This window comes from Micropterus dolomieu, linkage group LG06 (assembly GCF_021292245.1).
Source record: "Micropterus dolomieu isolate WLL.071019.BEF.003 ecotype Adirondacks linkage group LG06, ASM2129224v1, whole genome shotgun sequence".
NCBI lineage: Eukaryota > Metazoa > Chordata > Actinopteri > Centrarchiformes > Centrarchidae > Micropterus > Micropterus dolomieu.
Window position 1 is genome coordinate 5,539,442 of NC_060155.1, and position 11,513 is coordinate 5,550,954.

Below are 11,513 nucleotides of genomic sequence, written 5' to 3' on the forward strand. Positions count from 1 at the left end.
ACCATGTAAGTTACCATTGGCTATTAACCCTTTTCTCTCTTATGCCATAACTTGCTAATATGCATATATCTTAAACTGTCAACAATAACTGAGACCCATGCGAGCTGTTACTAGTCTTGTAACGTGATCAAAGTGAGGATAATGTTGCAGCGTGTAGCCTCAGGTTATGTACTGCAGCCTTCAGCAAATTAATACTTCAGTCACAGATGCTGACATCCTCGCCTTAATAAAGGCAAAGATCCAGCTGGATAACCTCTACAGTAGGCGTTTCCCACACACTGATTTATCTGTGGCGGCCTGCCTGATTTTTTATTGATTTTGTTACTATTCAAAATGGGTAAAATAGTATTTTATGATAGAGCTCTGCGCAGCGCACATATTCTCTCAGCATCTCCTCTCTCTCTCGGCGCATTTATTTACATTTTCTCTCTCGGCTGTCATTCTGTGGGAAACACTGTATTTCCATACAATTGGGATTCATGTTGATAAATAGGGGTGGGCAGGAGGGTGAGTGTGAGCAAGCATTCTCAATGTGACAACCCTGTCCATTATTTAGTGACTAGTAGGCTACCTTATCTGCCTTTTTGCTATCTTGGTTATTAAGTAGGGGAGAGCGGGGTATGTTGTCACACTTTTCACACCATCTAATATTTACTGAGCACCGTACATCACAATGGTACAAATGTCATACCAAATGAAAGAATGAAATCTTGGGCAGAAGTTTTGTATTGATCACATCTTCATATCTTATCTCATTATGGAACTGTTGAATAGAGAGTGTGCACTTGTGACAATTTGCCCCGTCGGCAGGTAAGTTGTCACACTGCATAGGGTAAGTTGTCACACTGGATTATCAAACAGTTAGAACACTTCATTGTGAATATTGATTTCAATTTCAAATTGTAACCAGAACTAAAAGTAAAATCAATCAACAATCAAGCTTAGAGAATTAGGAAAATAAATAATTTAATTCAAAACATAAATGTTGGCAGAGCACACACATTAAGTGGGACAACGTCTTTCTTTGAACTTAGAAATCACACGTTCTCTGGAGTGCAAATAGATCTATGGTTATTGAATGTAATGCTGCAGATAACTTGCTTAAATGTATAACTTCTTAACTTCTTTCGAATACTGTATGAAAATGGCTCCACATCCATGAGGCCAAAAGAGATGTCGGCGGCTTACGTCAAAATTTTTAGCTGTACTTCTGATTGATTTGTTCTTCAACTTCACCTGCCTGACTGCTTTTAACATTATGTCAGGCGGTGTCATTTCCTAGTCATTCTCTGTCTTCTGTTGAAAATTTTCTTCCTTCCTTCAAAAACACTTTCCTCCTTGCAATTAGAAATTAATTACAAGCTTATTTGTCTGCTACCCTTGTTGCCAAACTAAATTAATAACTGGATCATGTAGTGTGTGTTTGTATCTACTAACATACTACATGCCTACGGTATAAGACCGTATATACTCTGTAACTTACACATGAGACAACTTACCCCGCTCTCCCCTAATATAGTCCACTGTGTTGTCCACCTTTAGATGGCCTACATTACAACAACAGGGGGCGTAGTGTCAAAGATAAGCTTTCTGTAGTCCATCTTCAGAACATTGTAGTTTTGTCACGGCAAGACATGTCCGTAACATCCGCCGTGCATAATTAACGTTACATCGCTTACAAAAGAGCAGTCGGATTCTCTGAGCCCCGCGGCCCTCTTTTCCTAAGTCCTTATGGATTCTCCTTTACATTTTTCCTTGACCTCATGATGTTTTCCATCAAGGTCAAGGAAAGGTGGTTAGGAAAGGAGATTTTTTTTTACTTTTCGACCGCAGCCATTTATATCTACATAACCGCGGGCAACCCCTGCTGTGGAGGTCATGGTATTTTGTCGTCATGTTTCTACCGTAGCCGTCAATGAACAAACAGCGCTACAGAGCGCGTTTCGTCATCACGGCGTTCATCTTCTGCTTGTGTAATTCCGATAGTGTAGATGCCCGTCACTACATTGAATACGTACAAAGAAGAAGAGGGACTAATAATAATAGTAATATAGTCTCTGAGTAGTCTTCTGGATTATGAGAAGTAAGAAGAGAAGTGACATTTGGACAACTGAAGGAGCACACGTGTTATTTAGCACGAGAGCCGACAGCCAGACGGAGTCGGGACAGACAGCTGAGCCAGAAATAACGGATTTTGTGGATTTTCCTAGATGGAAGGCTATAATGTTAATGTGGGACAGATGTTTTCAAAGCGGAGCTGAAGTTGTTTGTTTTCTGCTGGACAGGTTATTAACTGTTTGTCAGACTTAAGCGATGCAAATGCAAACTGTTGTTTGATAGCTTTAGCTATTAGCTGACCATAATCACGAGAGACTTGACATGTTTCCCCTGTCAGTGGTGTGAAATATGGATTCATTTCATGGCGCCTGCTTATTCTCCAGCCTGTGGTTTGGCTTTGCTGGTTACGGTTATGTTAGCGAGACAATCGGCTGATCAGTAACGTTAATTGGCAATAAAACCTTAACGTTAGCTTAGAGCATGGAAGCATCAGCCAGCTAAACTTTTACCGACTGGTAGAAAAACATTTATTGTTAGTTGGTTTATTCTCCAGCGCTGTGCTTTGGCTTGTGGTGTTATGTTAGTTGGATTAATTTCATGTAGTGACTCTCTCTCTCTCCAGCGCTCTGTTTTGGTTTTGTTATGTTTGTGAGAATCAGCTAATTGCTAATTGGCAATAAAACTGCAGCTTCCAGCATCGGAGCTCAGATCAGCCAGCTAAACCTTTACTGCGCTGGTAGAAAAAATATCTTGTTGGATTGTAACTTCATGTAGTTCTTCTCCAGCGCTCTGTTATGGCTTTGTTACATGGACAGAAATGTGCCAGTTACATAATTTATATAATTTCTTAATATATATATCTAAAAGAAACTTATTTCTTGACTAGCAATCTCTTTCATCTCATAGATGACATGTTTGTCCTGTCTCAGGCACGGTAGCTATACTGCTTGCTTGGGTAGGGGAGGGGGGGTGCAATTCGCAACCTTCACCACTAGATGTCACTAGAACTTACACACTTAACCTTTAACTGTCTGGATGACACCAATGCTGGAAGGTGATAAACTACATCCAACTTGATGAAAACAAAACCTAAGTAATTTTATTTGGCCCTCCGAGCTCTGTCAAAGCGCTAGGTCCCCTGTATATAAATTTTCATAATGTAATAAAAAATCTTACTGTTTTCATGCACACTTCTTTGAATTTTCAGTTGTGTTGTGAAGGGCATCTTTTGCCCTTAGAACCATAGCTAAATTAAGCTATTTTTATCTCACAAGGAACTGGGAACAGTTATACATGCATTTATCTCCTCTTGGCTGGATAACTGTTCACTTGACATGGACCCATTCCACGTTTTCTCGACTTCAAATGGTTTAAATACAGCTGCTAGACTGTTATCAGGAAAAAACACACATCACCCCTGTTCTGGCTCACTTGCATTGAAGTACAGAATTTATTACATTTTCCACATGTATAACTTATATGCTGATTCCACATTCTGCTCCTAGGTTGCGTAGGTCATCCTCACAACCTGAACTTGACATTTAAACCCCCAAAACCGCCAAATGCGGGTTGATTTCAGCCGTTGCAGATAACACAGGCAATCCCACTAACCATTTTGTTTGTTGATTGTTCCATTCATGAAGCATATTGCCTTGCACTTGCGTAAGTGACCAACGACACTGTAAACACAAAAACACTGAGGAGAACGTGGTGGTGATGTGAACCGGTGGAGCTATGTGATGAAAGCAGGAAATTTAAAACTCGAACCGCCAATATTCCAATAACCCCTAGAACTCATGGGGGGTCATTTTTACCCCCTGCCGCAATTGTAAAGGTGTAATTTCTTGAAGCAGTTAAGATGTTCAATTTCATTATTTAACTGCACAGCAGCCACCAACCCAATTGTCCCTTTGCTAAGCCACTCCCCCCTAAGTTACTGTTGCTAAGTCCGGCAAACTGTTGGACCTGTCAGACTTTTATCACTTTTATCACTGTCTATATGCACTCCCTGGAGAAATATTCTCAAAATGAAGCAGACAGTTTTGCAGTTGCATTCTGCAATTGAAGGTTATATTCAGGCTGTCAAACTGACGTCAAAAATATAAAGACAGAAGCTCAAGCCTACCGATCACAGAGTAATAGTGAACCACCACATCACCTGACGATTGCGACAGAGGACAACGATATTAAGGATTAACGGTGTTCCTATAAAGCTGGGCAGGTCGCTATAAACTATTACAATTATTGAAAAGTAAAAAGAGTAGGGCCTCATAATGTTACATTCAGTAGTAACTTGAACCTAAACTTGAACTTGAGTAGTAGCTAGCGTTAGCTAACTAATCAATCGATACCCTACATTTTTCTGGATTTGTTTTAGGTTTTGGAAAGGGAATAATTCGTACGTCTCCGTTCAACCTATCTGGGTAGCAACAGGAACAGGAACAGTGTTTGATTGAACGGCCAGTGGTTGCAAAAAGAAGTCCGGTTCCACTAGAAATAATGGTAAAATGACCCTACTTCACAGCTAAATAATTCCCTCAGTAAACACTTTCCTAATGAGTTTATGGTCTCAATCGCTAGTTTCATGTCTTCTTCAATACAACATGATGTTGATTTAGTAAATTATGGTCCCGTTTAGAGGAAAATAGACCATAAAGCAGAGTATGCTTCAGGCCGGAATTATCTGTGATTGACAAGTCGTTACCATGGTTTGCGACCTGTCAATCAGGCTAGAGTGACTCCTACCCACGGCACTGTATAAATTTTATCAGCGCCGTTGAAAAAGCTTATTAGAAGTTGGCTGTTTACTTTCTCTGGTGAGTACATTTAGTTTTAAGCCTGTTGTTCGCTAGACAAAATTGTCAGCCCTGTTAAAAAAGCTAGCAAGCTCCACACATGGCCGTTAGCTCCACTGCACTTCCTGGTTGCAAATAATCAATATAGCGGCGCCCTATCAGCCAAACTCGAGACTTCAAAACGCCAGTCCACAAACCAACGGGTGGCGTCATGATCACTACGTCCACTTCTTTTATACAGTCTGTGGTCAATTCTGCAACTCTGCCTTGCTCTTCCCTCTATCTATCTATCTATCTATCTATCTATCTACAGTTGGCGTAGTCAGTCATCTTGGAATGGTGCGAATGTTGAGCGCAGCATTAACCAGCTGTTTCTATGATGGGGTTTTCAGAATTTGATTAGACGAAAATAACTTATTCGGATAATTTATCGCTGTTGATTAATCACACAAAGAATATTATATTGTTTTTAAATAGCCGGCTACTTGAAGTAGACCCGCGAGGAACTGCAACATGCATGCAGTTGTTGGCAGCACGGCATGCACGCAAAACTTTGCACAAGACCGGTGAATGGCAGGCGAGAGAGAGAAAATAAACAAAAATAAGGCTCAGTCTAGCTGAAAATTTGCAGTGTAAGTTGAATGAATAGCGACTGCAGCTCTGCAGCTTCTCAAGATTAAAGCGGAGCCACCATGTAGACTGTGTCGACAATAGTCAGTTGACTATAGGCAGGACTTGACATTTCTGATTCGACTATGTGAATCCAGCGTTTTGGCCAGCTTGGTTACATACAAAGTCAATGCAAAGACGCGAATTCCTGCGAAAGCCTATCAGCGGTGAGATTGTCCAAACGTCACCAGCGGCTTCGGAGCGGTGTAAAGACAATTGATTGTTTGTTTACTCTTACTTCTTTCTCTATGTATTTACCCTATTGATACTGTAGGTGCTAATAGCTCTTACTAGTATTTATTGTCACTTGTAGATCTCTTACTGCATTGATGCTTCTATGTTCCTCAAATGAAAGTCCTCTTTTTACTACATTGTGTATGTAATTGAAAGAACTTCAACACCTGGCTATGTCTCTGGTTGAGATTGGATTTAACTGTGGTTGACCTATTTTACCTAAATTTCAATAAATGAGCTATTTCTCAATGTTTAATTTTTACAAGCTGTTTCAATGTATATTTTGAGCTGCAATTGTAGCAGAAGCAGAAAGTATTATTTAAAGTTTAAAAAATTATATCTTCATTTCTGACATGTTGCGTGCAAGCAATTGAAAATAACACAAAAAACATCAATAGTTTTGGTATTGGGTAAGCGTCTACGTAAAGAGAAAATGGGTTTAATGACTGCATATTCTGTGTAAACAACATGAATTGTGTTAATTATAAGGTATGAACAGGCCAATGTGGGGCTAATGTGACTACAGATTGGACAAAATTATGTTAGCGGTTGTAAAAAAAACTGTTGATGATTTCTTGATTGAGAACAGGTGTGGCAGTAATCACACCTGGGTGTGACAAGAAAAATTGACCTCAGGTTTCCAAAGATGTGATAAACCACAGTTGATTTATGTTGACCTACATGGTCCTGTGTTTGTCCCTTAATCATAAAAACCTTCATTTAAAAACTGCATTTTGTGTTTACATGTGTTATCTTTGTCTAATGTTTCAATTTGTTTGATGATCTTAAACATTTCAGTGTGACAAACATGCAAAAAAAAAAAGAAATCAGGAAGGGGGCAAACACTTTTTCATTCCACTGAAGGTGACTTGTCTTGACTCTCTCACCCTCCCCACCTCCCCCATCACTCCTGTGCATGAGCACTAACGCTATCAATCTTGCTGATTGGCTGGAACAATGTTGTGTGGCAAGGTCCACACCACGCTTTCATTCTGAATTTAACAAACAATCATTTTTCAGAGGTCACACTAAATGAACAATCAAACATACTCCCATTTAATGAATGTTATAGCAATACAATTGCTTAAACTCCTTGTGAACCACAATTCAAGTTGGGTTTCCACTTTTGTGCTGATTATATTCCAAACAAATAGATGTAAATCACTGGCAAAATGAATTCATGTTAGATAAAGTTTCCTGCATTGGCTCTGGAGTGCACCATGTTCACTGGCCAGGAGTCTGCTTAATAACAGTGGAGTAATTTAGTAAACTTTCATAATATATGTATATCACATATCATGTATACCTGTTTAATTTCCCCCCTCCTCAGACGGCGGGTGCTGGCCATGTCTAGAGGCATTGAGGAGCTGGGCAGTGTGAGGTGGGATCTGGCTTTGTGTCTTCTGGCCTGCTGGGTGTTCTGCTACTTCAGTACCTGGAAAGGTGTTAGATCTTCTGGAAAGGTCCTGGGGGAAAATTTTAAATCTTTGGTGCGTATAATCATCAACTTACAGTCATTATGTTTTCTTTAACAATTTCCTTTTCATTTTAGGTAGCGTATTTCACAGCCACGTTCCCCTACGTAATGCTCCTGATCCTACTCATCAGAGGTCTGACTCTACCTGGAGCTTGGGAAGGGATCTACTACTACCTGTATCCAGATCTGAACCGCCTGGCCAACCTTGAGGTGGCTTGTTTATTTGATCCCAACTTTACAATTACTTGGACATCTCTAAAGAGGAAGAGAATTTATAATGTGTAAAATGTTTTTATTCTTTTTCTTATAGGTTAGGTGTGTAATATTTAGAAGGATCTATTGACAAAATGCAATATAATATACATAACTATGTTTTCAGTGGTGTATAAAGACCTTACATAATGAACTCTTATGTTTTAAGTACCTTAAAATGAGCCATTTCTATCTACATACTCCGCGGGTCGTCTTACATGGATGATGCCATTTAAGCTGCCATGTTTTTATAGTAGCCCAAATGGACAAACTGCTGTAGAGAGGACGTCTCGTCACTACTTTGAATATGCACAAAGAAGAACAAGAAGTAGAAGAAGAAGAGAAAGTAGTAGTAGTCATCTGGTTTGTTAGTAGTAAGAAGAGAAATGAAATTTGGTGGACTACATGTACTATTTAGCTGAAGAACTGACAGAGCATGTCGGCCACCATAGCTTCTCCTGCGCTCTGGCAAAGGGAGAGGTGAGCAGTGAGAGAGCTGTTGGTTGCAATTCACAACCCTTGCCACAAGATGCCACTAAAACATACACGCTGAACCTTAAAGGTGTGTGTGTAATGCTTCAGCTGAATTAGGTAACATGATGCGTGTCCCTAACACGTCAGTCTTCTGTTGTGGGATCTTTACAACATAATCCTTTCATTGTGCTGTCATCCATTCTGAATCTGACCTGATTAGAGGTCCTGTTTATCAGGCATCTCAAAATTACTGCTAGGAATCGCACTGAAAATTAAATAAGAATTCCTACTTCAGTATGTTTTCTTACTTTACAGGTCTGGATAGAAGCTGGATCTCAAGTCTGTTTCTCCTACAGCCTGACTGCTGGGACTCTAAATGTCCTGGGCAGCTATAATGAATACAACAACAACTGTTACAAGTAGGTGTAAGTCAGATCACAGCAACTTTGGTATTGTAGGCTACTATGTTCGTTTTAGAAGCTTTAGAAGATTTTGATGAATTACAGATACAGATTACATGCAATATATTAAAAAGAAATCTTTAGGAATGTCCCCTTTTTGACTAGGGTCTACTGTCTTTATGTGACCTCTAGAGACTGCTTTTGGCTCTGTCTGCTGAACAGTGGGACCAGTTTTGTTGCTGGATTTGTCGTCTTCTCAGTACTTGGATTCATGGCTCAGAAACAGGGTGTTACAGTGGACAATGTGGTTGAGTCAGGTATGCTCTACTTTAAGATTTGATATGATGTGCTGTTGAAATTCTATATTAAGTCCCGATCCAAATAATTTTTTTTAATTCCCATTCACAGGTCCAGGTTTGGCCTTCATTGCTTACCCTCAGGCAACAGCTATGATGCCTTTGCCGCAGTTCTGGACAGTCTGCTTCTTCCTTATGCTCATTTTTCTCAGTGTTGACACACATGTAAGATGTTTTCATTAATAACTGATACATTGCAGGCAGTAAAAAATTGAAAAATGAGAAAACCATTTTATTTTCTCCCCAGTTTGTGACAGTTGAAAGTTATATCACCTCAATAAGCGACTTGTTTCCAAAGCTGTTTCGTAAACCTGGCAGACATGAGATGCACGTCCTTTTCATCTGTTCCTCCTTCTTCCTCATACATCTGATGTTGGTCACTGAGGTAAATAAAATATTTCCATGAAAATACATCACAACTACTATTTTCATAAAATGTTTTTAAAGCTATTTGTCACATTAACATCTTGTCTCTTCCTGCTGTAGGGAGGGATTTACATATTTCAGCTTATTGATTATTATGGCACTACCAGAGCTTTTCATTATGTCATGGCTTTATCTGAGTGTCTAGCTCTGGCCTGGGGTTTTGGTAAGCATGAAAGCATTTATATTATATCCACTTTCTAACCATTCCTATACATGTGTTATTATTCAATAATCACTTATGAGGTTATGCTTTATATTTAAAACTATCCCGAGTCAGAATGCTTGAATACAACCAAATATTTTAAAGAGATTGTTTATCCTTCCTCCTCGATCACAGTCTTATTTTAGCTATAACACTCCACAATACTAATAAAAATACTTTAAAACTGGTCTAATCCACACTATAAATTTCCATCAGGTGCCGACCGTGTTATTAACGTCATTGAGGACATGACAGGACAGAGACCCTGTGTTTTTTTCAAACTGTGCTGGAAATACATCATTCCTCTGCTGTCACTGGTGAGTCAGGAAGGTTTGAACAGCAACAAAATGTAGTTCCATTGCTCTAATAACAAGACTAAGGCTATGTTCAGACTGCATGTCTTAATGCTCAATAGCGATTCTTTCCCCAGATCCGATCTTTTTTGTTTGACAATTCACATTATTGTTTAAATGTGGCCCATATCAGACTCCAGTGTGTACTCTCAACGGCCTGAAAGTGAACCGCATGTGCAGAAGAATAAAACAACGTCATACACAGCAGCATGCTGTGACACAGATGTAAGCAAGCCACAGAGGTTAGCCACGGTTAGCTCATACTTGCTAACCCTCCCGAATTTCATGGGAGACTCCTGTATTTCATTGCCCTCCCTCGGTTTAGTCCCGGAGTCACATCTCTCCCGAATTATGACAAATGTTCACAACTTTCTGTCCCCCATGACATTTATTAATTTTTCTGCCGCTGTACAACGCATCTGCCCCACAACTCTCTCTCGCTCTACTACGTCCGCTCAGATAAGTAGCATGCACTTGTAACTCAAAAGAGAGCTCATGACCCGGTGGATTTCAGGTGTAAGAAAGGGACTTTGTGAGCAGATGATAGCAAGGTAACAGTAGAGGAAGAAGAGAGCCACATGTATGATGATGGCCTTTGTGGAGCTTTTTCGTTAATCAAAGTTGCATCAGTTCCGATCTGAGTGTCCAGACTCAAAAAAAGATGCCACAGAATGCATGGAACCTGCTAGAAGGGAGAGAGTGAACTAAATACATGGGCCAGCTTTTATAGCCCCTGGGTCCAGGTGAGAGCAATCACCTGATGACCCACCCAATTCAGCCAATTGTCTGCTGAGGTTGGCAGGACAACCTCCAAACAGTAGGAGGGGCGTCACACCCCCCATCTTAAGTACAAGGTTCCACCTGTACATCTGAACTCAGAAGATACCAAAGGCAAAACACATTTACATTAAAGAGATGGTATTATGCTCATTTTCAGGTAGCAAATCTTAATTAGGGGTTGTACCAGAACAGGTTTACATAGTTTAATTTTCAAAAAACACCATATTTTCCTCATACTGCACATGTGTTGTACGCTCCGCTCTTGAGCTACAGAGTGATGCATCTTACTTGTACAAAGTCTTCGTTGGGAGTTGCACATGCGCAGTTCCCAGGTAAGGACTACTAGCCAATCAGAAGCAGAAAAGGGCGGGTCGTAAGAAACAAGGTAGTGTGATCCAAATCAAAGCCGCTTCAGACTGCGACCGTAACTTAGCAGATGGTATAAGTTACTCACAAGTCCACAACCGCACAACATCATTGTTCCACATCTTACCATAAACCACTACAAAATTTTACATAAAAATTGGCCAAACAATTTGAACGTTTGCTCAGTAGCTTTCACATCGGGTGTAACATTAGCATTATAGGTATAACTTTAGCTGTGTTAGCCAATGTTTACAACAACTCCGCACTTGAACAGTCTGTGAAGTTACATTGCCGTGTTTATTTTAAATATAATTCACAACCAATAAAGCAAACTTACAGGTTGTGATTGTAAATTTTCAGGCCCAAACAGAGTCGGAGTTGCATCGTCTTTTAGGACTAAACGTTGAACTGTTACCGGTGTTCTGACGATCTATGCTGCCTTGCCAAAAAATGCTACCATAGCGCAAATCGATAGACTCAGCTCTACTCGGCCCTGCTCCGTTTCGTCGTAGCGACGCCACACACAACTGCCGCGACGTAATGTTCAATGCGACACACACACCAGCGATCCACACAGCTGTCTCTTTTTTAAGTTAAAACGTTTCAACATTCCTCAGAATGTAAAGACAGATAAGCGGTATGAAAACCTTCCAGCTGTGTTTTCCTCTGC

The 11,513-nt window shown here is 40.1% G+C and overlaps 1 protein-coding gene across 4 annotated transcripts in view; it reads left to right on the forward strand.

Annotated features, from left to right (window-relative positions):
• The window catches only part of LOC123973094 (sodium- and chloride-dependent GABA transporter 3-like), a 23,783-nt gene that overhangs the window by 7,952 nt on the left and 4,318 nt on the right, over nt 1-11,513 (forward strand). For all 4 annotated transcript variants that reach the window (XM_046052967.1, XM_046052966.1, XM_046052968.1 and 1 more), the window contains 8 exons: nt 7,087-7,219; nt 7,309-7,443; nt 8,275-8,378; nt 8,553-8,677; nt 8,769-8,881; nt 8,964-9,101; nt 9,203-9,305; nt 9,561-9,661. In XM_046052967.1, the coding sequence (XP_045908923.1) occupies nt 7,087-7,219; nt 7,309-7,443; nt 8,275-8,378; nt 8,553-8,677; nt 8,769-8,881; nt 8,964-9,101; nt 9,203-9,305; nt 9,561-9,661 (952 nt within the window). The remainder of the gene's footprint in view (nt 1-7,086; nt 7,220-7,308; nt 7,444-8,274; nt 8,379-8,552; nt 8,678-8,768; nt 8,882-8,963; nt 9,102-9,202; nt 9,306-9,560; nt 9,662-11,513) is intronic.